Source organism: Pelmatolapia mariae, linkage group LG1 (genome assembly GCF_036321145.2).
Source record: "Pelmatolapia mariae isolate MD_Pm_ZW linkage group LG1, Pm_UMD_F_2, whole genome shotgun sequence".
In the NCBI taxonomy this organism is placed as follows: domain Eukaryota; kingdom Metazoa; phylum Chordata; class Actinopteri; order Cichliformes; family Cichlidae; genus Pelmatolapia; species Pelmatolapia mariae.
Genome location: NC_086227.1, coordinates 37,838,027 through 37,862,244, shown reverse-complemented (window position 1 = coordinate 37,862,244; position 24,218 = coordinate 37,838,027). Strand labels below are relative to the sequence as shown.

Genomic DNA, 24,218 nt, shown 5'->3' with positions numbered 1-24,218 from the left:
AAATGCGTGAAATATGTTCAGAATACAGAACATTTTATGTACAAGTTTGTATGAATGTTAGAAATTGAACATTGTTATTGGAAAATCCTTTCTATTGATCAATTAGTTTTAATGGACAGATGTTATATACATTTCTAATTTTATAGCCTTTTTGTGAGGTTTTAGTTATTACTGGAAGTTGTTACTGGAAAAATATCAGATAAAATGCTTTGCAGTAATACTCGGAAACATGCTTTTGTTTTTAACAAGCGGAGGATTTGAAGATTGCTTGGACCGGATTTGGCTGCAGTAAATCTGGAGAAACAATTTGACAGACTTTCAGTGAGTTTTAGAAGAAATGAGTAGCTAAAATCAAAGCGTTTCTTTTTGTCAAGCACAGTTGCAAAAACGATTTGCAGACTAAATATGATAGATTAATGATTGGCTTAATATTCCACAGCTGGTTGTTCGCTGTTTGCTCTCTCCTCTTACCCCCCTGAGGAGCAGTAATCACGCATGACGAGCAGGAAGTCTCTTGGGAAGACATCCTCCAAGCACGCACTCACACACTGTGTTACCTGTCTGATTATTACTGGAGAGGATTATGAGTGTATTAGCTGCTTTGCCTTTATCCTCCATGTTTCTGTCATGTCTTGCCAGGATATCTGTTTTCCATATTACAGAGAACAGAAGTGTTTGCTTTCATAAAACTAAAATCCTCCTTTTTATTTTCAGGAAGTGGAGAGGGAGATCTCCTTTCGGACAGAGTGTGGACTATACTACTCCTACTATAAACAAATGCTGCACGCCCCATCAATACAAGAAGGTATGCCCTGTGATCGCAGGTTTGTATTAATGACAGTTGTCATTTCTTCACAAAGGCAACTTTGAGGGTCAAAATGATCCAAGATCTTTCCACTCCAACAAAATAGTGTGTGGAAAGAAAAGCTGAACTGGATGTTACAAGAAGCTGTAGTGTTCAGGTGTTAATCGAAAAGTGGGTTGAGTGTGTGTGTGTGTGGGGGGGGGGGATACCATTGGTTCATCTACAAAAAATCACAGTCGGGTTTGAATCCCGGTGACCTTGACCTCAAGGTCAGAGGTCATGTTTTCTGAATCTTGTGAATGCAGTAACTTGAGTACGAGCTGACGTGGAATTTTTAAATGGATACCATACGTGTATCTACTTGGAGGCGGAGGGGTAGCACTGGCGGCCGCCGGTATTTTTTAATCTATTTAGCCATTTACCAATTACCTAAGAATCATTCAAGCATAAAAACGTCAGCGAACTCGGGGGATGAACCCGTAGTGTGTTTGTGCATTAACTGCAGATTGCTGCCTCGGCTGCACATCCATGATGCAAAGGGATGCTCCTGATGATGATAATAATAAATAGACAGCGTGGAGCAGGTGGCATAAGACAACTTTAAAATCTCTAAAATCATTAAAAGTTGATATCTGAAGTAGTGTCTCTTTAACTTCTGCAAGTCTTACACATAAGACCTGCTAAGTATCTCCTCTTGTTCCATATTTTGTTCCCTGACTCCGTCCCTGAAGTATTTCCCCTTTCTTCTTATTGTCTTCTATTACTCCCTGCACCAATTCTCATCTACCTCACTCCGTCCATCGCTCTGTCTTCTCCCTATCTTCCTCCCTTCACTTTTCCCTCATTCTCACACCCCGTTCCATCCCATCTCCTCCCTTAATATCTCCTTCTCTTATTCCCACCCCCCCTTTTCCTCACTCCTTTTTACTGACTCCCTTCCTCATCTTCTTCACTCCCTCACCATCATCCTCAAGCTGTCTCTGCAGGACCTCCCTCTCTATCTTCATCTGTTCTCTATTTAGCTCCCTCCCTCCCTCTTTCCTTCTCACTCACTCCCTAAAGTTTCTCGCTTCCTCACGTTCTTCCCTTCTTTCGTTCCATTATTCCCTCCCTTCTCCTCAATCCCGCTCTCCTCCTCAGTCCCTCCCTCACTATTCCTCAATCAATCCCTGCTGTAACCCACAAAGTTTAGGTGTGTGTTTATGGGCATTTTTAACCACTGTTGTGAGGTAGGACACTGAGGTTGCACGAGAAGGCCTCGCTCGCAGTCGTAACTGGGATTCGTCACTCCAGAGAACACATCTTTCCTGCTCTAGAGTCCAGTGGTGGCGTGCTTTACATGCAGCCGATGCTTTGCATTGCTCTTGGTGACGTAAGGCTTGGATGCAGCTGCTCGGCCATGGAAACTCATTCTATGACTATGTAGAAATGCCTAGGAGAAAAAAAAGAAGTTTAGAAAAGGTGTTAGTACAGATACAGATCACCTGCTGGTAGATCAGTACAGTCAGGGAGTGGTGTTCGCTGTCCGCTGACCTACAGCTTGTTGACAACACCTGGAGCTGATCAGTGTCTTTAAATGAAGCTGCAGAAAGAGAAGGAAGAGCATTGGTACCATTTCATACTAAAGGCATGTGTACAGGCAACATTACAACATAATGTTTTGATCAAAAGTACATAGATTTCATGAAACCCACTGATCCTTCTAGTACTGGTGTCCCTCAGTAAAATAGTTCTGCCACCTACCTGCCTGAATAACTGGATCTCAGAAAAACACCCATATCGGCTGGTGATGGTCTGAGACTGTCAATGATTATTGTTAAAAACAAATCATTATCTTAAATAATCATTTCTGGGTGTTATTCAATTCAGTTTTATTTATAATAGCGCCAAATCACAACAACGGTTGCCTCAAGGCGCTTTATGTTGTAAGGTAGACCCTACAGTAATACATACAGAGAAATGAGGAATATACAAGTATTTCCATTGCTATATAAGTTTATTTTAAATAAAAAGAAAAAAGTTTATTCAATAAATGAATTCAGGGCATTGACAATTTCATTCAGAGAGCTATTTTAGCAATTTTGAAATAAATTTCATACTGAAATAAACAGCACTTACTTATCCAGCCTGCTGGAAACAAATTATTCCAACTTGGTTCCTTAATAAACCTTTGGCCTGTTTCCATTATGCCTGATCTGCTGCTCAGTGTCCTTCGCTCCTTCCTCTTAAATCCCGTCTATTCATTTTAAATTGTTGAAGTCACTCTGAAGGGAAACACAAGCTCCCAGCAGCCCAGCTCTCTGAGCTGATGAACGATGAGGCACATTTGCCTTTTTTGTACAAAACTGTGACTATCACCAGTCAGTGTGTCCAAATCAGCAGCAGGTGGTCAACAGGTGACACAGTGAGAACGATGTATGCAGGTAAACTCAAGCTTCCACCGAGCTCCTCGGTCATAATAATAATGATAATAATAATACATTTTATTTATAGGCGCCTTTAAGACCCTCAAGGTCACCTTACAATAACACAACAACAATAGTAGCAATAAAATATAATAAACATGGCAAAATAAAATTTAGACATAAGGTAAAAAAACCAAAACAAAACACAAGCATAAAAGTATAAAAGCTGAGGAAGGTAAAAATGGACTAAGACAGATCAGGAGTATGCAATTTTGAATAGATGGGTTTTGAGACGTCATTTAAAAGTGGTGAGAGAGTTTGTGGTCCGGAGATCTGGTGGAAGTGCATCCAAAGTCTCGAGGCAGAACAACTAAAGGCTCTGAGTCCCGTGGTAGTCAGACGAGCAGGTGGAACAGACAGAAGGGAAGCTGAAGAAGAGCGGAGTGCACGGTGGGGTGAGTATGTATGGAGAAGATTGGATAAATATGGAGGAGCGAGGTTATGAAGCACTTTGAAAGTGAGAAGCAGGATCTTGAAATTGACACGGAGGTGAACTAGAAGCCAATGGAGCTGTTTAAGAACTGTTTTATGTTCAGTGGATTTAGTTCTGGAAATAATACGAGCAGCTGTATTTTGAACTAACTATAATTTATGGAGGGATTTATGAGGTAGACCACAGAGAAGAGAATTACAGTAATCTAAACGAGATGTGACAAGAGCATTGACAAGTATGGCGGTACTGTGTGGAGTGAGTGAAGGACGAAGGCGGTTAATATTACGGAGATGAAAGTAGGAAGACCGAGTGATATTATTTATGTGCTGTGAAGGACAGAGTGCTATCGAGGATGACACCAAGACTCTTAACCTGAGGGGAGGGTGTGACGACAGAGTTATCAATGGATAATGAAAGACTGGTTGGAACTGTAGTCAGTTTTGATCTGGTGCCTATTAAAATGAATTCTGTTTTATTGCCATTAAGTTTAAGAAGGTTGTGAGCAAACCAGACCTTGATTTCACTTAAACAGTCAGAAGTGGATGTGGGTGGGAGAGTATATATCACAGAAACACACACAGGTTAGAGTCCAGCCAAATGTGTAGAGGTCGCTTCAGGGGAGTCCTCAGGCTCCTCTCGCTGGAGCCTTTGCTGCTGGTTCGGCTTCCACATAACAACTCGCTCCAAACACTCTTCAGTATAAATTTGCAAACTCTCCAGATCTTCGTCACTGTCCTGCAGAGAGCTGAACTTTGTGGAAATAAAGAATGTATTTTTATTATCTTTAAAGCTGTCTAGAAATAAACTGTCTGAAATGGCGGTAACCAGTGCCGTGCTGCCGTGGTCGATACCGCCGAGTCTTGTGTCACTACAGCATCACCCGGGACCAACAGTTTTTCTGTAACTTCTTGTTTTAGGAAGCTAGCTTTTGTTAGCACCTTCCTTTGTACATGGTTGCCAACACCAGGTGGCTGTCTCTATCCATACTTGTAAGGAAAAACTGTTTTTCACTCCATTATTTCCACCCGACCAAACAAATCACTGCACTTTTCTCATGATGCACAGTCTGGTCTGAGGGAAATTAGCCTAATTATTTTGTTCCCATTATCATGTAAAATTCCTTGTTGGAAATGTGCCTAATTTTCCACTAAGGCAAATAATTGAGCTGTAGTCTAATCAGTTGAGGAACTGGCTGACCTCCCTTCCCGTCCCTTTCTATGTTCCCTTGTTTTTCTGTCACAGCACAGCAGCTCGTTATGCACAAACTACAGTAGGTTTTTGGTGCTAAGGATGAAGCGCTGAAGTGACGGCAGGTAATGGAAGAAGTGGGAAATGATAGGGATGGGCATAGGAAGAAAGTGAGAAAGGAAGCAATAATTGAAAAGGCAAGAAATGAAAGAAAAGGAGGGATATGTGAAGGAAAGATGTAATGAATAAATGAGCTAAAATAGGAGAAAGAATCCAGATGAGCGAGCAAGGCAGGACACAGAGTCAGGTGGAAAAAGAAAGGCATGACAGCAAATGCCGTAAATGAATGAACAAAGTCGAGCGGGTCATGCGTGTGGGTGGTAATGTGCACTTTGTTTATGCAAAACCGTGCTGGTTTTTATGGTTTTACATGGATCAAGAACACAGCGGAAATCAGGCTGACACATCCCAGCCTGCAGCAGAAAGTCAGCCCTCGCTCCTCGCTCCATGTCACACTTTGTTTCAGTCAAACCGAGTACATGGTGATGATACTGCATGGAGTAACCAATATGGATTAATGCTATCAGTGCGCGCATCAGCTCATATAACACCAGCAGCAGTGTGTTCTGTGGCAGAATAATGTTAAAATGTAATTCTTTTTTATATGTTAGTGTTATTTTGGTAATTCTTGACATCATTCCCTTCTGTAATAATGCCATTGGACCAAAGCAATTTAGAACATGTAGCAGCATAGCTTTAAAAGTCAGATGAGGCAAGAGACAAAACACCACTTCAGCAATCTCATTTGGAAGAGGAAAAAAGAACAAGCGATAGCCTAACATAATCACCAACACGTTGTGTTTTCATTCTGACCTCCTGTGGTGGTATTAGTGATCCAGGTACATAATGAAAGATCATTCCAGGTGTATTCCCTTTGAGTTTTTCATGTTAAAGTGGAGCTTTTACTTTCACTAGAGTATAAATAATTATTAATTATGTTGTACTTTTTTTTTTCTGTCTGAAAGAAGCCAGATTAGTTCCCTTCCTGTTCAACCAGCTTTCTTCTGATTGGCTGCCCCTCATAAATAGGTCTATGTTTTTTCTCTTGAATATGTATGATGTCATTTCATGGAGCGGGGATATACTTAATACGGTCGTCTTACGTTGCCTGTCCCAGGAAGCCCCACCCACCCATTTGCCTTCTATAATTTTTTTATGTGAGGCAGCCAATCAGTAGAAAGAGAAAGTTGGTTTAATGGGGGAGGAGCAAAAACAGCTCATTCCAGTCAGTGGATGAACCGAGGGGCTTCGCCATTCCCAGCATAGTCTAAAGATGAATTTAAAATGTGTAGAGGTAATGTAGTACAGTGACTTTAAATTGTGTGGCGAGTCCACAATAATAAATCCCAAAAACAAATATTAGGGGGGCGCGTCTGACCAGCTAAAGCATGAAAAAAAGAAAAGATTTGGTTAAAAATGAGCAAGAAGACCTAAACTTTAAATCTTTTTGAAGGATGTGAGAGTGGGGCATAAAGTGAGGGGAGACGAGGGCCCCTTGCCTCTCCACTTTTGATGCCCTTGGCAGCTAAGTAGTAATAAACCTAAATTATAAACCTCAATTACTGGAAAACAGAGGCTTTTTTTCCCATTTAATGGAGAAGAAACCAGCTGTGTGCAAAACACTGATGTAATATGTCCTTTTAAATATTTCCCCGTTGACACATCCAGCATCCCACATTAGCATTCATTTGGAGTAATGTTTTTGGCAGCTTAGCAAATCTAAGTCCAATATTTACCTTCTTTTCCTCTTTGATGTGTTCCCACCAGCATCACAGGAAAATATCTGGCTGTAAAAAGCTGCTAAGAGCTCCTCTATGTTCCACAGCTAGTCATTAACTTTGCCTGTCTTTGTCTGCTGAAAACCGCACTGACGGGAGGTGAGAGTGGACTGAAACAGTAAAGTTGCAGACCATCAAGCCCAAAAAGCGAGAGCACTTGAAATGCACTAAAGCAGAGGTGATGATAATGCTCTGCAGGTTTGTATTTATGAGCCACATCAGCCACACACTCAGAGTCAGAGGAAATCGATCGGTTACATACAGTGAAAATCCAGCAGTCCTTAAAGGTGCAGTTTGTAAAACCGGGTCACTTTGTCATGATGTGCTTTGTAAAGATGCACACGTGCTTTTGTGTTTTTATTACTGAGTTAGTGGAAACTTGAGTCCTAGTTTGTAACAATTTATAAGCAGAATAATGAATAGTTCTGTCAAAAATGACACATTTGTCATCTTCATGCATAGACGAGGTGCGTGGTCTTGGCCATTAATTCTCAATTTAAGGTCCAAAGAGATGTTGATGCAAATGGAGAAGGTTGAGAAACCTAAATCAACGTATCCGAGAAATAACAAAAACTTTAAGAGTTGCCAAATCAACAATCCGCGTATAAAGAAGATTTATATTTTTGGCTTTTTGCCGGTTTTTTTGGTGGTGAGATGAGGGCTGACTCGGATCCAGGCCTCTGCGGTGAGGACACACCCGTCTGTACACGGGGCGCATTTGTTACATTTTTAATGTTTTAAACCAAAAATCTTTTTTTTCCTCAAAGGTTTTTTTTTATTATTTCATGGGGTATGAAGTTGCCCCACAACCCATCTCCAACAAAGCACTGCAGGAAATTTTCACATGCTTTATTTATTAGATGCCGCTGTTTGGGTCATTTAGGGGATTTTTTGGGGAGAAAAACAGAACAAACTACATTTAGTTTGCTAAAATTCAGGAAATGAAGTGAAGTTTGAAGCGTTCCGAGTGTGCTTTGAGCAATTAAGGAATTTAACTTCAAACAGAACACGCTGTGTTTTTAGTGGTCGATACAAATTTCAGACCCTGTTGTTTTTCTCTAATGGCACGAGTCTGAGCTAAATAAATGAGCCAGCTGAGCTTTGAGAAACATTAACACCCCTTCCTAAACTGGCTGTCATAAAGCCAATAATAATTATCAGTTTGTAAAAAAATATTAAAGAACTGGTGGCATTTTTCAAATGGTGTGTTTGTGTGTGTGAATTTTGTGTTTGCAGGGCTCAAAGAAATGATCCATGACAACTTGACAGAATCCAAGAGGACCATTAACCTCTTGCAGCGAATGAATATCTACCAAGAGGTCTTTCTCAGTGTTCTCTACAGATTGTTGCCCATACAGGTAATACAACACTCACCTGTCATCTCGACTGGTAACACACAAAAGATTAAAGACCTCAGCTACACCAGCTAGACTGTCTGGGACTTTTGTCATTTGTTCTGTTAATTAACACATCCTTTTTATGTGTAGGGGTGGGGGGAGAAAGTAAAGTCACTCTCCAGTGTTTTTAAAAAAAATGTTTCTTTTGGCATTATTACTGTAATGATCGTAGTCAAATGAGGAGAAGGTGTTTGAGGCGCAGTGGCATTCCTTTGTTTTTCTGTCTTTTTAGCTGACATGACTCGGAGCCCTTACACTTGTCACACTGGAGGAAAAGGTTTCTGTATTGGCATAACAATTAACCGAGAAACCGCGACTAAGCTTCATCAGCTGTCTCACCAAGAGACAAGAATGTCAGGGAGTGAAATATCAGACACAACTTTGAAAATGCCACAGTGTTCTCGAGTGCCCGAGTCAGTTGCTGTCACTGTTGTCAACTCTGTGCATTCAATTGCACTGCCTAATGAACTAATGGCTTCCCTGTGTGTGTGTGTGTGTGTGTGTGTATGTGTGTGTGTGTGTGTGTGTGTGTGGCCCAGTCATATTTGGAGCCCGTGTACTTTTATATTTACACAGTGTTCTCGCTCCAAGCTGTGTATGTGATCGCTTTGTACCTCACAGCGTGGCTTCTGTCTGGCTGCTGGCTTGCTGGTGCGCTCACCGGGGTCTGGTACATCCTTAACAGGTGAGTAATAACTATCTGTGTGCGTGACACAGTGAAGGAGGAGAGAGTTAGTTCCTTTCTTCTCGCACTTGACTCTGTCATGGCAGTTTTTCTCTCGATATAACAAAGAGTCCTTTTTTTATTTTTTATGGATCAACTCTTAAAGGTGCAGTCGGTAATTTTTTGAGGTTAGGTAACACAAAGAAATGATATAGTACTGATAAATATAAGTACAGGGTGGGCCATTTATATGGATACACCGTAATAAAACGGGAATAGTTGGTGATATTAAAGTCCTGTTTGTGGCACATTAGTATATGTGAGGGGGCAAACTCCTCAAGATGGGTGGAGACCATGGTGGCCATTTAGAAGTCGGCCATCTTGGATACAACTTTTGTTTTTTCAATAGGAAGAAGGCCATGTGACACATTAAACTTATTGGTAATGTCACAAGAAAAACAATGGTGTGCTTGGTTTCAATCTTTCATTAGATGGGTTTCTTCTAGCTAATCTTAGCTGATCTTAGCTTACCCGCCTACTTAATCATGACACATTGTTGAATGCTGAAAGCAGTAGCTCATTTGTTTCTTCACATATGTTGTCAGTAGTGAAATACCATCTAAAGCCCTAAATGTTTTTTCTTTTCTTTTCTTATGTGAAGTTAAAATCAGTTTCTTTGGTCTGAACCAGTCATTTGTTGACATTAGTGTGAAGCAAACTTAAGCGATTGCTTTGTGTTGCTCACTGTTGATGCTGGGACGCTGGACCACCGCTTGGGAGTGAGCGTAAATGTCACATTATTTGTATTTTTGTGGAATATCCATCCCGAGTGTGTCACATACTGTGCAAATCAATCCACAGGCTGTGAAAGGCAACCGAGAGAGATGGGAAGGTCTCATTTTTTATGTTATATAACAAACCTTGTGTAGCAAACCTTGAAATTTTGTCAAACCCAGGTTACATTCTACTAGGTTTCTGTTAAAAATCTCCACAGATGGAAGAGAAGACTCTGGAAACTTCACAGCATACTTCACATTCACTTCATACCAATCGTCTGGATTTAGAAGTGATGGGCTGTAAACCCCAAACCGTGCGTGTTTGTTAGCTCGAAGCATCTATCGTCTTAATTTCTTAGATCAGTGACTTCAACATCTGAGCATATACATTATGCAAGTGATCAGTGGGGGTCATACTACACAGATGTTTGCAGGGAACATCAATAATCTGGTTACTCATACATGATTTTTAGCAGTGGTGTGAGCTAAGTGTATTGGAGGGTCAGAAAAGCTTCAGAAATTTCAGGTTATGTGAGAGTCGGTGTCCCGCAGAGTCTCCTCTAAACTTCTGCTCTTTACCGTAGTGTGAGCAGTGTTTTAAACACTGTGTTAGGTGCACTGCACATCAGCCGTGGACTTCTCAATAGATCAGGAATATTGACAAAATATATCATCCTTGTTTTTAGCTTCCTACCAGCTGGTTGTGCCTAATAGACGGCCTTTGAGCGGGCCTACACCAGAGTGGTGGAAACCAACCAAAATCCTCGCGGCTAGAGATTTCATATTTGGGTCCAAACATTAAGTTATGTCAGTGACATCATGTGGCTTCTGACATATTTGACGTCATTTAAGTGGTTACAAAAAGTTTTCAGGAGAGTTTTTAATGTCCCTGAATTTTCTAAGCATTTCAAGAACAAATTTTATTTTTCTAATTTCTTTAGTTAGTTGTTTAATTTGTTGATCGAGGGGGTGATTAGCTCAGTGCACACTCAGCAACTTCTCAGTCACCACGCAGCCAAGCTTTGAAGCACTCTGAAGTGCTTTGTGGTCTATTTCAGTCTAAATGAGACTTTAATCTCGAAAATGAAATCCCTGCTATATGAACAAAGACTTAAAAGTAGCAATTAATGCTAAAATTAAATTAAGTGTAATAAAAATTAAGCTATCATTTGAGAAGGAATGCACTCATAGGCATCAGTATAATCAGACTTCTTTTTGACACCACTGGAATCTCCCCCTACTGGCCATTTTTAGACCCATGGTCTCTGTACATCTTTTATATGCAGTCTATGTGCAGGCCAGAATTTGCCAGTCCATCCTGAATATTGATTCAGCAATTGCTTTTTCTTGTGACGGAGCATTAATACGATTGTCTCAAATATATATAGATATTATTATAGGAAAATAAAGGCTTTAAATTCACACAACAAGTTGACTTGATGTTGCACAGGCGCTCACTCATGTCTGCTTGGTGCGTATCACGAGAATGAGGGTAAAGTGAGTGGAAGATGTGACTGACTGGCTGTCCATAAATAAAGCACTTTTCTTCGTAGCGGAAAGTTGGTCGCTAGTGGACCTTCCAGGTTGTGTAGCTAATCCACTGACAAAACCAAACAGACACAGTGCATGTACGGGACAAGCAGATCTAATTCTTCTTTTGTTAGTTTGTGTTACTGGTGTGTGGGTTTTGCCTAGTTTTCTGTACTGTTGGAAGTGCACTAAAGTTTAAACCGTCTCAAAAACCCTCCTGGCGTTTTCTCTGCTGTCTGTTTGGAGCAGTAAACACTGTACAACCTCAGAGCGCTTTGAAAACTGCTGCCATGATCTCAGGATTTCATTTTTTTTTTCCTTAAACCACCAGAAGTTCCAGACTTCTGTTAGGTTTCCTTCACGGTGTTTAGCTGAAACGGTTTAACACCATCTCTCCATCGCTTCATCAATCATTCTCCTTTCAGGGTAGATACTACTCGTGTAGAGTTCACCATCTCCCTCAGAGAGAACTGGTCTTTGCCCTTCTTAGCGCTGCAGGTCACCGCTATCACCTGTTACCTCAGACCCCAGCTCACCACATTACAGCAGGTAAGCGCAGCACTCCACACTAGATCAGAGCTATAGCCCAAGCTTGCCACATAGATCAGCCTGATGAGGCGAGCCACTCAATAATTTAGAAGTACAAGCAGCACAGAAGAAATGTGATCAGGCAGTGCGGCTGTAGTTATGCAGATTAAGCGTCTAACCCTGTGTGCGCGCGTATGTTTGTGTTTCCTCCTCAGAAGGTGATGGTGTGGCTGATGTATGTGACGACGTTCTGTTTCTGTCTGACCTGGCAGTTCAACCAGTTCATTCTACTCGTTCAGGCTCTCGTCATTTACACCCTGGACTGCGGTGACTTCTTAACAACTACACAGGTAAGGACCAGATATTTATAGGTTTCTAGCTTCTGGTTATAGTTTCATGTGTCCCAATCAGTGGCACTAAGCTTTTATAGGTGCTAAAAAATTTGACATATATTAAACACTAATATATTATAAAGTGTAACAGCTGACTTTAGGTGTCCTGGCAACAATTGTCTGTTTTTCCGTTGTTGAGCTACGGGAAAAATCCTTTCGGTCTGCAAGTAATTTGTTGCAGAGCTGAGTTAGTGAGACTCAGTAGCCATATCATATTGAGCTATCTTTCTGTACCCATAGTAGATCTGTTATCTAAAGACTGAAGAGTAGGCAGAGATAACAGAGTTGTTGGGGTTAGATTGAGGTTGAGGTCAGGTTTTGCATCATGAGAGGTGAGAAAAGGTGAAGAGAAGCTCAAATCATCAAAACACTTGCATTGATTGGAAAACAAGAAATGTTGCTTTCCTGGGAATCTATTCCTGAGCGTTGGAAGGACAGACATATGTTCACGCACAGTTCACCCACTTGACAAACACCAGAATTTTCTATTCCTCACTTGCTCGCAGCGGTGTTTGCAATGCAGATAGTTTCCGTCTTATTTGCTCAAACTATTCCTCTCTTATACATTTTCACTCGTGTGCAGTGGAGGTGAGTAGGATTTGATTTGTGGCGCTCACCTCATTAAAAAACCATAACGTCCAACTGAAATTGGAATTCTTCCTTTGTTTGTAAGAAAAAGAACAATAAGTGGAACATTTATTGCAACACACCAGGTGTATTTTTGTTTGTTTTATCTTGTGTTTTAAAACATATCCCACAGCCTTACTTTTATGCAGCTTAACTCAGGTAGTTGTACAGGTAGCTGGAACACCTATGGAACATTCCTGCTCGTTGAATCTCAGGTGGTGGCCTAGGGCCTGCTGTAAGGTCACCAGCTGGAAGCCACTTCTCACTGATGTTTTGCTGTGTTAGGCCCGGAGCATGCTGCATACCTCTGCGTGTGGTATTCATAGAGACAGAGCTGCTGCTGCTGCTATTGCCAGCACACAGAGAGAGAGTGCACCTGGAAAAAAGTCGGGCTTTCTCACAAAGTTCTGCTAACTTTCTGACTTACCATACCATTTTGGCTTGCATGGAGGTTCTGGTGTTAGTTACCTCTTGCACACGTGTTTCCTCCACCCTCTTCTTTTTAACATCCAAATGTGCAAATAACTATTAAATAATATTTAGGCTACATCCATTTGTGTCTGGGATACTTTCAGATACATTTGGTCTGCAAGAGGCCGTGCGAGTCATGCACAGTTGAGGAAAGCAGTGTTTTCAGCCTTGTTTCCAGAACATCTCCAGGTGGACGGGCAGCAACAGGGACATCTCCCTATTATCCCTGCAGCTGGCTCTGTGATACTTTTTTCCCTCCACATTGTGTTTCTCCTCCTCTGCGTTCTCTGTCAGCTACTTTCTGGCCTTCTTTAACTTAACTTGTGACACTCCAGTAACATGCAGGTCTCCATATGTGCATCTCTTCCTTCCAATTTCCTTCTGTGACATGGTTAGCTCAGTCAGGATGGTGGTCCTATTCTTGGCTGACTGATATGTTAGAGGCTGGAGAGGTCTGTCGAGGTGACCAGCTCCATGGATGCATGCCGTTTTGCTGGCTTCAAGGTTTATGCCAGTTTCTGCATCACCAGGTCAATTAGCTTCATCAAACTCAGAGAGAGGAGAGCGGAGCCAAAGCTACGCATCTTAAAGTTTTTCATCCTCCAACTTTTCTATTGTTACACCTTTCCAGTTATTTATGGTAGATTAACATTCATTTTACGTCTGGGCTGATGTAGCCTCGGTATACTGTGTGGCCTTTACTTGCTAGCATTCCCCAAGCCTCATGTTGGCCCCATCATTATTTAAAGGATTGTGTCGGGTACGGTGGCTGGAGGTGGAGGTGAAAAGCTCAACAAAGAAAAAAGAACTCGTTTTTAACTGGCAGAACAAGGTGTAGTGTTTGACACATTCATCTAACGTGTGATTTAGGACAGATTCCTGTTTTAATTCTGAGAGGAAACACAAACCCAATCTCAGGGGGCCACAGGATCTAATGGGAGGCCAGTTTAAATGGGAGGGTTACATCAGGAAGTGAATCCAGTGTGAACTCTTTGCCAAATCAAATACACAGATGTATCTGCTGCTTCAGAAATAAAGGACGGGCTAAAAGAACTGTGACAGCAGTGAAAAGGACACACCAGGAGGGAAATGAGAGGAGTGGAAACTAAATGCTCAGTGCGTCACAGGAAGGCCTCCAGCAGCAAAACTAAGGGATGGGTCAGGGTCACCTGATCCAGCCTTAACCATAAGCTTCGTCAAAAAGCTCATTTTTATCAGAGGGTGTCTGTCTCCTGAATCCAAATGAGAATTCAGATATGTGAAGCCCCTAACTCCCATTCCTTTGGAAATTCTAGCTGTCACAAGTAAGTCGGCAGTCAGAGTGTGAGGTGCTCTTTAAGGATAAGATTATAATGTCTTTATAATATTAATATGTTCTTTGATTTTTTTGCAAACTTGTTAGCATGCTGCTGTTTTATTTAAAAACAAATGATTTCAACCATACCGTTGACTGACTAGTTTTGTCCAATCATAATGAAGAAATGTTGTCCCATACAGTCTGCAGTCTTCTTTCATTGGTCCACTTTTGGACCAGGCTGTCAAGAGTCAACAGTCACTCACTTCTTCTTTACGTTGTGGGTGTGTTTCTCCAGGTGACTACGCTGTACCTCGTTCAAGTGAGCAGCCTGCTGAGCGTGTGGTTCCTCCAGTTCTGTAACTCCATGATACTGGGATCACTGGTCCTGAGCTTCATAGTAGCCGCGCTCTTCATCAGACATTGCCAGGTAAGCGTTATGAGTGATGAGTGAAATTAGACAGGGTAAGGATTGCTAACATTAAAAGAGTCATGGTGGTGGAAACTTGTTTACACACAGGTAGAAGATTATCTTTTATGTTTTGGTTGAAATGTGGGGACGCGTGCTGCAGACAGTGTTTGCAGAAGACAATTTGTATGCTAGAGAAACAGTTTCCTGTCAGGTCTGAATGTAATTTAGTTCAGTCTTATCACAGTAACTTTTGCACAAACATTTAATGTGACAGGATGAAAGGTTGAGATTCAGGAGTAGGGAGATAAGTATTTAAATTCCTAAAATAAATGTTATTTTAGTAATGACATGCTCTAATTGCAAAAGCTTTGCTTTTAGCTGTCTTTCACAGATGTGTGCTCACATGTCTTGGACTTAAGTCATGCTTAGATGATGAATCTGGTGGCTTTACACTGAACATGCAGCTTAACTTGGACTAAACACGAACCTCTCGACATCACAAGCACATTTACGGTCAGCAAATTGATGTAATATTTTGGTGGTTTGAAGAAAAATCTCAGCTGTAACTAATGAATGATAATGTCCAGATTTTTGGCTGCAGTCTGGTTATTTGGCAGGCAGGTGTCTGTACTCACTGGCACTGTGCTGCAGTTCAGGCTCGGGGTGTTTTAGATTCAGAAAATGCATATTTTTAGGGAAATATTCTTAGTTAAGCAAAGCTATCAAGAATATAAAGCTATAGGAGGTTTTTATTTCTGTGAGTGAAGTAAGAACTAAATACCACGTGCCTGTGCACTGCTGTACATGGGCTATTCCTTGTGTTTTCATAGCATTGCCCTAATCTTCTGGAAAAATTTGGCAGTCATTTGATAACATGTACAAACTGCTGGGAGACCAACAGAGGTGCAGAAAGGTTTCAAAAGAAAGTAGATTGAATCTTTTTATGGCTTTGATGGTTCTGCTTGTACTTGAATGAAATGGGGATGTCCAGTATATTGTTGTCGACCCTGACACGCCAGCAGGGTAGTGCGTATTTTGGCCAAATGGAATTTTCAGTTTAACACAGTGATTCACATTTGGAAACAATTAGACTAGTAGGAGCTGCAGGGACTTTTCCTTGCTCCAGGCCTTGCTGTTTCTTTTTTGCTTTTTCCACTATGATAGTCAGTTAATTTTTAATGTTAAAACTGTTAAATTTTATTTATGTATTTAATTTTGTTTATACAGCAGCAAATCACAACAACAGTCGCCTCAAGGCGCTTTATATTGTAAGGTAGACCCTACAATAGTACATACGGAGAAAACCCAAACCATCATACCTATAAGCAGGTGTTTTGGCAACAGGAAGAAACCTCCGGCAGAACCAGGCTCAGGGAGGGGCGGGGCATCTGCTGCGACGGGTTGGGGTGAGAGAAGGAAGACAGGATAAAGACATGCTGTGGAAGAGAACCAGAGATTAATAATAACTAATGATTAAATGCAGAGAGGTGTATAAATACATAGTGAGTGGAAAATGTGACTGAAGACTCATGGGAATCCCCCAGCAGCCTACAGCTATTGCAGCGTAACACCAACCTTATAAACAGTACTCTAATCTATTATTAGTGGTCATTGATCAGTGGTTGTTGATCAATGGTCATGACAATTTGCAAAAATAATGATCAATATTAATGGCCAAGAAACTGACCTCACAGCCCGCTGTTCGTCAGTGGTGCTAGTTTCAGTCATTATGCAAATGTCCTGTTTATGAGATTGGGTAAACCTGCAGTCAGCTGAGACTGAAGAAGTCACTTGGATGAGTCACGAAACGTTTCTCCCACTGAAAACGTTACATCCAGATGAACAGAATTAACTTTTTGGGATTTCCTTTCCTGGATGATTGAGCGCGCATCAAGACATCTGAGACAGGATGTTTCTAATTTTAGAGATGTTGCGCAAATGGAAGAAAGCAGTCTTACATATTTGTTTAATATGTGCCTTGAAGGACATGTCCTGGTCAAAAATGACTCCAAGGTTCCTCACAGTGTTACTGGAGGCCAAGGTAATGCCATCCAGAGTAAGAATCTGGTTAGATACCATATTTCTAAGATTTTCAGGGCCGAGTACAATAACCTCAGTTTGATCTGAATTAAGAAGCAGAAAGTTAGCGGCCATCCAGGTCTTTATGTCTTTAAGACATTCCTGCAGTTTAACTAATTGGTGTGTGTTACCTGGCTTCATGGACAGATAGAGCTGGGTGTCATCTGCATAGCAGTGAAAATGTATGCTATGTCTTCTAATGATGCTGCCTAAGGGAAGCATGTATAATGTAAACAGAATTGGTCCTAGAACTGAACCCTGTGGAACTCCATAATTAACCTCAGTGTGTGAAGAGGACTCTCCATTTACATGAACAAATTGAGTCTATTAGATAGATATGATACAAACCACTGCAGTACAGTACCTGTAATACCTACAGCGTGTTCTAATCGCGCTAATAGGATATTATGGTCAACAGTATCGAACGCTGCACTGAGGTCTAGCAGGACAAGCACAGAGATGAGTCCACTGTCAGAGGCCATAAGAAGATCATTTGTAACCTTCACTAAAGCTGTTTCTGTGCTGTGATGAGCTCTGAAACCTGACTGAAACTCTTCAAATAAGCCATTCCTCTGCAGATGATCTGTTAGCTGTTTGACAACTACTCTTTCAAGGATGTTTGATATGAAAGGAAGGTTGGAGATTGGCCTATAATTAGCTAAGACAGCTGGGTCTAGAGATGGCTTTTTAAGTAACAGTTTAATTACTGCCAGCTTGAAGGCCTGTGGTACATAACTGATTATTAGAGATGGGGTGATCATATTTAAGCATTGACTTGCACCTTTCCAACAGTTTTAGGAATCTCTCAGTTGAACACAGCTTGTTAAATGCAGTATTAACCTATATTTCATACCCTCTGGGGCTTGGCTCATTTTCAGTTTTTACATAAAACGATGGTGTTACTCAGAGAACTACTCCAACCTTTACAGCATTTGCGTCAGACTTATTTGTGACTTATGAAATAATTATTTTATCCAATTTCTGGTTTGAAACTTGAGACATATTAGTTTGTGAAACAGGTATTCTGTCCTCTGCAAATGTTGATTTAGCATTTGCAGACAGTGTTCTCATTTAATGCCTGGATTAAGCTTTAAATGCATACCTTTGATGTTGGATGGTTTTGATGACAGCAGGTCTGCAAAAAAGATGCACCTGGGCATACTACTGATGAGATTATGAGTCGACATGCTAATAGTGGCATTCAGTAGCACAACTGGCAAAATACATCCAATTAGAAGTTGTTAAGTTAGGACTGATAGTTTCCCTACAGTCATCTCAGCTGCATAACCCTGCTGTCGGAAACACACAAATAGTATTCCAGGGCAAATCTCCAGTTTACAGAGGCGGAAGATCTCAGAGGCGTGCTGTGAGACTATTTCTAATTCAGTGGAAAAGCTGATAGATTCTCACATTTTGTATCCAGAATCATCAGAACGGCTTCAGATGGAAAAACTCCCACAAAAAACACTGAGATGTCCATCTGTGAAGCAGTGGAGTGCTCTGTGCTCTGCGCAGTATCCGTGTTGTAAATAACCACAGGCATTTGAACACGATCAGTAATTACTGTGCTGACTAATTAGAGTTTGGTAGGGGTCACTCTGTGAGAAGTTGCAGCAGACTGTGTGCAGGATGAGACAATATAGACCTGAAATCTTAACAGTCTGCAATGCAAAGTATGAAAGAATTTTGGGAAATAAAGAGGACATTCTTCTGACATCTATAAATGATTGCAAAATGTGCAATGTGCAAAAATAACAAGCATAAAAATATATTTATGCGTGATTGATGATTTTAATATGTGCTTAGATATTTACAGAGAAATGACCCATGCTGTTAAAGGTTAGTGGTCTGATGCATGTACCCATATATATACTGTGTGTATGGAAAGATGTGTCTGCTTTCCATACATTTTTAATTGCAAAAAACTGCAGTGAGACCATAACAGATGCACTGACTAACCTCTTGTTATTCTGTGTGTAGCCTGGTGTAAAGACTGGAAGCCTGGTGGTTCGTTTGGGCAAAGTTCTTCTCCACAGTGCCCTGGTTCTCCTCCTCACCGTCACCATCAACTACCTGGCCAAGGTGCGGTGTTCTCTTCTTCCCTCGCTCATCTTTTAATACACTTACTCTCCATTTTCCTCTTTTTTCTCTCATCATATGCTCATTATCTTGTGATCTGTCCCTTATTTCACAACACACTCCTTTCTTCTTATCCTCATCAGTAATCTTGGTTTAACATGCTGATCTTTAGTCCTGACCTGATGATCTTCTCTTTGCGTGTGTGCTTACAGAAAGCCCTCCAGCTCCGATCAGACGAGCACATCTTTAAATTCATCAAGTCAAAGTTTGCTCTGGGTTCGACCAGGTATGAACACCTCCTCTAGTCCTGACCACATGTGAAATACGGGCTTGCTCCCAAACAGTAGTGCATACTGCATATACAAAGTCTGTATTGTGTGCACTGGTACATAACTCCTGACTTGATCCAGAGTGACTGTATTATTCACTAAGCACCAGTATTGTAGCACCTGGAGTGTTATGGTGTGTGAATAATAGATGGCCGGGTAACACTAGCAGACCTCCCATTGATCAGATACTGTGTGTGTGTGTGTGTGTGCGTGTGTGCGCGTGTGCGTGTGTTGAACAGTTCAGCCACTGGATGGCTGCTCCAGGGTGGCAGATAACACAGCTCACAACTCGGTGCTACACAACTGGCGCTTCAATTATTCAGGAGTCTGTGGAAAATGCAGTGCATACTCTATCGCTGCCTCTCTCTGTTCCTGTTTCTCTCACTTGCGTTGACTTATTTCGTCTCTCCAAGTGTTTCTTTTTTTAATCCCTGGAGTCTTGCACCGCGTTTGCGTTTATATCAACTCTGTTTAGTTATTTATCCTCGTGGTGGTTTATCAGCATGTGGAGGATTGTAACTGCCAAGAATAAAATTAAAACCAAAATATCAGTTCATGTCATATTTGATCAATGTTGTGTTTATGAATTCCCACTTGTGTTTTTGCATAATGTTGATGTACTTAATGTTAAATAGGTTTAATTTAGTGAGTCATTTCTTTCTTTTTTATTTTGTGAGTTTGTATCTTCCATATATCAAAAGTCGTGCAAAATATTGACCTAAAAAAAAAAAAAGTTTATACTGTACAGACATGCCAGGGTTCATGGAGTCTCATAGTTTTTTTTTTCTTTTTTCTTCTTTGGCCTTCTTTTGGAGCCTTTTTGGTCGAGCGCAGAGGAAGGATGCTGCAAATACCAGACAAAGGATGTTAACGACATGAGGGAAAGAGGAGGAGCTTAGAGGAGGTTCATGGATGTCATGAACGAGGACACACAGAGGGTTTTAGTGACAGCGGAGGGTGGTAGGAGCAGGGTGAGATGCAGGCAGATGATCCACTGTGGCGGCCCCTAAAGGGAGCAGCCAAAACAGGAAGAAGTGGTCGTGTTATTTATTTTTCCATGGTGATTTAAAAGTAATGTAAAAAACATACAATTCATGCACATTTTTGCAACTGTCCTTTTTAAGTGCACAAGTTGTGTTTCCAGATTGTAGATTGTGTCTTTTAACGTGGATTACTAACTTATCCTGATTTGATTGGAGGTTTTTAGCAGCCTGAAGGTTTATTTCTTTTAGTGCTTCAGAGTTCTTATTGTTCCTAGATTGTATGAACTAAAGGAGTTAGTGTCCCTGCTATAGACAGTATAAAAGATTTTTGGTCTCTGCAATTTCAAGCTTCATTGTCTAACATTAGTCAGATATCCCACTGAAAATGCCCAAAAGGCATTAAAACTGTGGGGAAGTCCACTTGAGTGGGACCTAGCAGAATCCTAGCTCCCTGTATCAGGACACCTGCTAAAGTAGCCACGCCCCCTCTTAAGAAAATTCCCCCCACCCAGAGTTGTTATGTAAGGGAAACGTATTCATAGAGCCCAAAACATTTTGTTGTGCCACGCTGTAAACATGCAGTTTAAGGAAATAATGCATGCACATTTTTACATGGGAGTCTATTGGGTGGACCCACAGGTGGCAATTACAATAACTGCAGTTTTTACTAAATTACACATCGACTCGATTTATAGGGAAAGTTCCTGTTCCTTTCACAATAAAAGTCCTGGACATATACACTGTGTATAGAGAAGAGAGGGTTATTGCAATAGTAGAAATCAACTTTAATGAGTAAAAGATCTCTTTTTAAAAACCAGCAAAAATATATAGTGTTGCATTTGATATCATTGATATTGATCTGAAAATAACGTACAGTTGCCAGGTAACAATAATTTCAGTTAAACGCTGTAAAAAAAATAAAATAAAAATGGGAAGTATGCACATTTTTGCACACGTGTAGAAAAAAAAATTGAGTTTGTGGTGTTGATCAGGTAGTCACATCTAAGTTTAATATATTTTTATTATTATTATTATTAGTTGTTGCTTCTGTTTTACTGCATTTCAGAGGCAAATATGTTTATTCACATGCATTACCGTTGTTTTATTTACATTAAAATACATAATTCAGTGTTAAGTCACTCAGCCACTAATATTTCAAAGTGAAATCATTTAATCCTAAAAACATCCTGCTCCATCCAGTCGTCTCACAGTCACTCCGACTTATCGTATGACAGGCTCCACTTGGACCAGCTGCAGCAGTAAAATGCTGCTTGCATCAGTAACTGAAGGGCCCTCAGAAAGTGCAGTCTCTGTCAAGGCCAATTTATGGACCTATTTCATAATTTTAAAGAGTGTAATTTGGATCTGTGCCAAACTTTTATAGCTTCCTCCTCACTGGGTTTCATTTAACTCGACATTGCAGTGTTTATTTATTCTCAGTGAAAAACAAACAGATGACCGCCTCTCACCTCCCCTGCAGGGATTTTGATGCCAGTCTGTATCTGTGTGAGGAGGCCTTTGGCCTGCTTCCCCTGGACACGCTCGAGCGCCTGGCCGGTACCCTGCTGCTGTACCCCTACGTCCTCACGCTGCTTCTGCTCTGTGGCATGTTGGTGGCGGCAGCACTGCAAAACCTGAGGTAGGTGATGACTCAACAGGAAGTGGAGAGGGTTATATAAGACAAAGTAGCTCCAGATTACTCTGATCAGTCACAAAATAAAAATTAAAAAAACCCACAAAGCAAAACAACATTAAATTAATATTTTGTTACTCTACTCCATATTTTTTGACCCATTCATGGGCAATTTTTGTGGTGTGGGCGGGGCATGTTGAGCTGAGGAAAGATGGCTCTGCCAGAAAGTTCAGTTACCAAGAAAGTCATGCCTGGTCTGCAGCAATGTTTAGGTGGGTGGTTTGTGTTAAAATAAAATCCAGATGATTGCCAAAGTTTCTCTGCATTGGAAACAATCAATTATAAACTTTGTGTCGGTTCACTTTATTTAAATATACATAGCACCAGCTCACAACAGCTGTCGTCTCGAGGTGCTTTATATAAGACCCTACAGTGTAAGAGAGAGAACACCGAAGACATTCCCCCTGCAGCACTTGGCGATAGAGGGAAGAAAGAACTGTATTTTAACAGAAACATATCCAGCAGAGCCTCGCTCTGTCTGGTTGGGGTTGAGGGGAAAGAGAAGAGAGAAACTACAAAGAACAAGGAGAGTAGACAGAGGAGAAGACGACACATTCAAAGTAGAGGATAGTGATATAGCTTCAAATTATATCATGATAATTCAAATTTGTGCTAACAGTATTTCTGACGATGAAAGAAAAAACATACTGAACAGAGTTTTATTGACCTTTGCAGGCAGCAACATTTATAAGTAAATAAAGCCAGTAAATGAAGGCCATTTTCTGTCTGTCTTTTCCAGTCAGCTTCTGTCATTGATGAAACGTTAGCTAATTCAAAGTGTGAACTAATTACACCAAGGTACCAGCAGCAGCAGCAGCATTGTGGTGCAATAGTAGTGACGCAGCACAAGTCAAATGTATGCACAAAAGTAGCCCAGTGCCACGACCATGAAAGGTGTAACTATGAAACGGACTCTTAAGCAGGACCTGAGAGACAACAGCTTAAAGTTCACAGGTTTTATTGTCACAAAGGGAGGTTTCTCAAAGGGAATGTTAAAACAGGATGAACACTGGAATGAATCTCTGGCAACTCGGAACAGCAACCCTGAGAGAAAAGAGATGGGGGTTAAATCCAGTCCACAGTATGGGTGAGCGGCAAAGTAATGAGCAGAGTGGCCGTCTCTGTCAGACCAGCTTGACAAAGACGGGTAAGATATCTGGGTTTGAAAGCACTCTTCAGCTCCAGAGGAATCATTAGGATAATGATTACAAGGGCGTTAGCACAGGAGACACATTAGGATAGGTCTGAGAGTCATAGAAGAGCCTCACTGGAAATTTAATGTAAAAGTATAAAGTTACTGCTTAACACTTTAGTTTAATGATAACAAATTCAGTTCAGTTTTAGTTATAACGTCAGACAACAGCAGTCACCTTAAGTCGCTTTATATTGAAGGTAAAGACAATAACAGAGGAAAAAAACAACAATCAGATGACAAACACTGTCACCTGGTGACAGTGGGAAAGACAAACTCCCTTTTAATAGGAACCTCTGACAGATACAGGCTCAGGGAGGGGAAACATCTGCCATGGCTGGTTGGGGAAGAGGGGAAGCAGACAGGACAGAAAAAAAAAACTAAACTAGCTTAAGTTAAACAATATCTTCACATAATAAATCTGGTTTATTGTATCTTGGCCAGCTGCTTAAAGCACTGTACAAGAGTAGTTTCCATCCATTTGTTCTTCCCGTCTGCAGCTAGCGAGGGCTCCAGCGATCCTTGCTCATTTGTTTACGTTTGGGTCGCACGTCACCAGCTGCTAGCATCTCCTTCTTAGCAGCTGTACTTGACGGTGAATTTTTGCCTCGTGCAGTGAAACACGTTTGTTGTTTTCACCTTCAGCAGGAACAGTTTTCTTGCATATTTTCCAAAGTACTCTGCTTTATTGGAGGTTGCTCCAGCAGCCTGAGCCTTAAGTAATGGATGGCTCGGGGTCAGCTGATCCAGCTCTAACTAAATTATAAACTTTATCAAAAAGGAAAGTTTGAAGAAGGTGCAGTTAGCAGGTACCCTGATGACAGGTAACTGTTTTCTGGGAAAAGACTTGATGAACCCTCTGATGAGTATTTCTTTACAGCAACTAGTTTTAAATCAGTCAAAAATAAACCAGAGCCGATTGCTTTGGAGTTACATTTCATCAGCTCTGCTTCTCTTTTGCTTGTCATACATTCATGCATTAAAATTAAACTACAAAGGAAACCAGAAGGCTTCCAGTACTGAAACTCTTTCCCTTGCCCACA

At 41.0% G+C, this 24,218-nt stretch overlaps 1 protein-coding gene across 5 annotated transcripts in view; it reads left to right on the top strand.

Annotated features, from left to right (window-relative positions):
* Window positions 1–24,218, top strand: part of dpy19l3 (dpy-19 like C-mannosyltransferase 3) — a 78,784-nt gene that overhangs the window by 19,671 nt on the left and 34,895 nt on the right. For all 5 annotated transcript variants that reach the window (XM_063480337.1, XM_063480343.1, XM_063480328.1 and 2 more), the window contains 9 exons: window positions 715–805; window positions 7,966–8,087; window positions 8,666–8,811; window positions 11,522–11,645; window positions 11,840–11,974; window positions 14,707–14,838; window positions 18,880–18,981; window positions 19,191–19,264; window positions 21,771–21,929. In XM_063480337.1, the coding sequence (XP_063336407.1) occupies window positions 715–805; window positions 7,966–8,087; window positions 8,666–8,811; window positions 11,522–11,645; window positions 11,840–11,974; window positions 14,707–14,838; window positions 18,880–18,981; window positions 19,191–19,264; window positions 21,771–21,929 (1,085 nt within the window). The remainder of the gene's footprint in view (window positions 1–714; window positions 806–7,965; window positions 8,088–8,665; window positions 8,812–11,521; window positions 11,646–11,839; window positions 11,975–14,706; window positions 14,839–18,879; window positions 18,982–19,190; window positions 19,265–21,770; window positions 21,930–24,218) is intronic.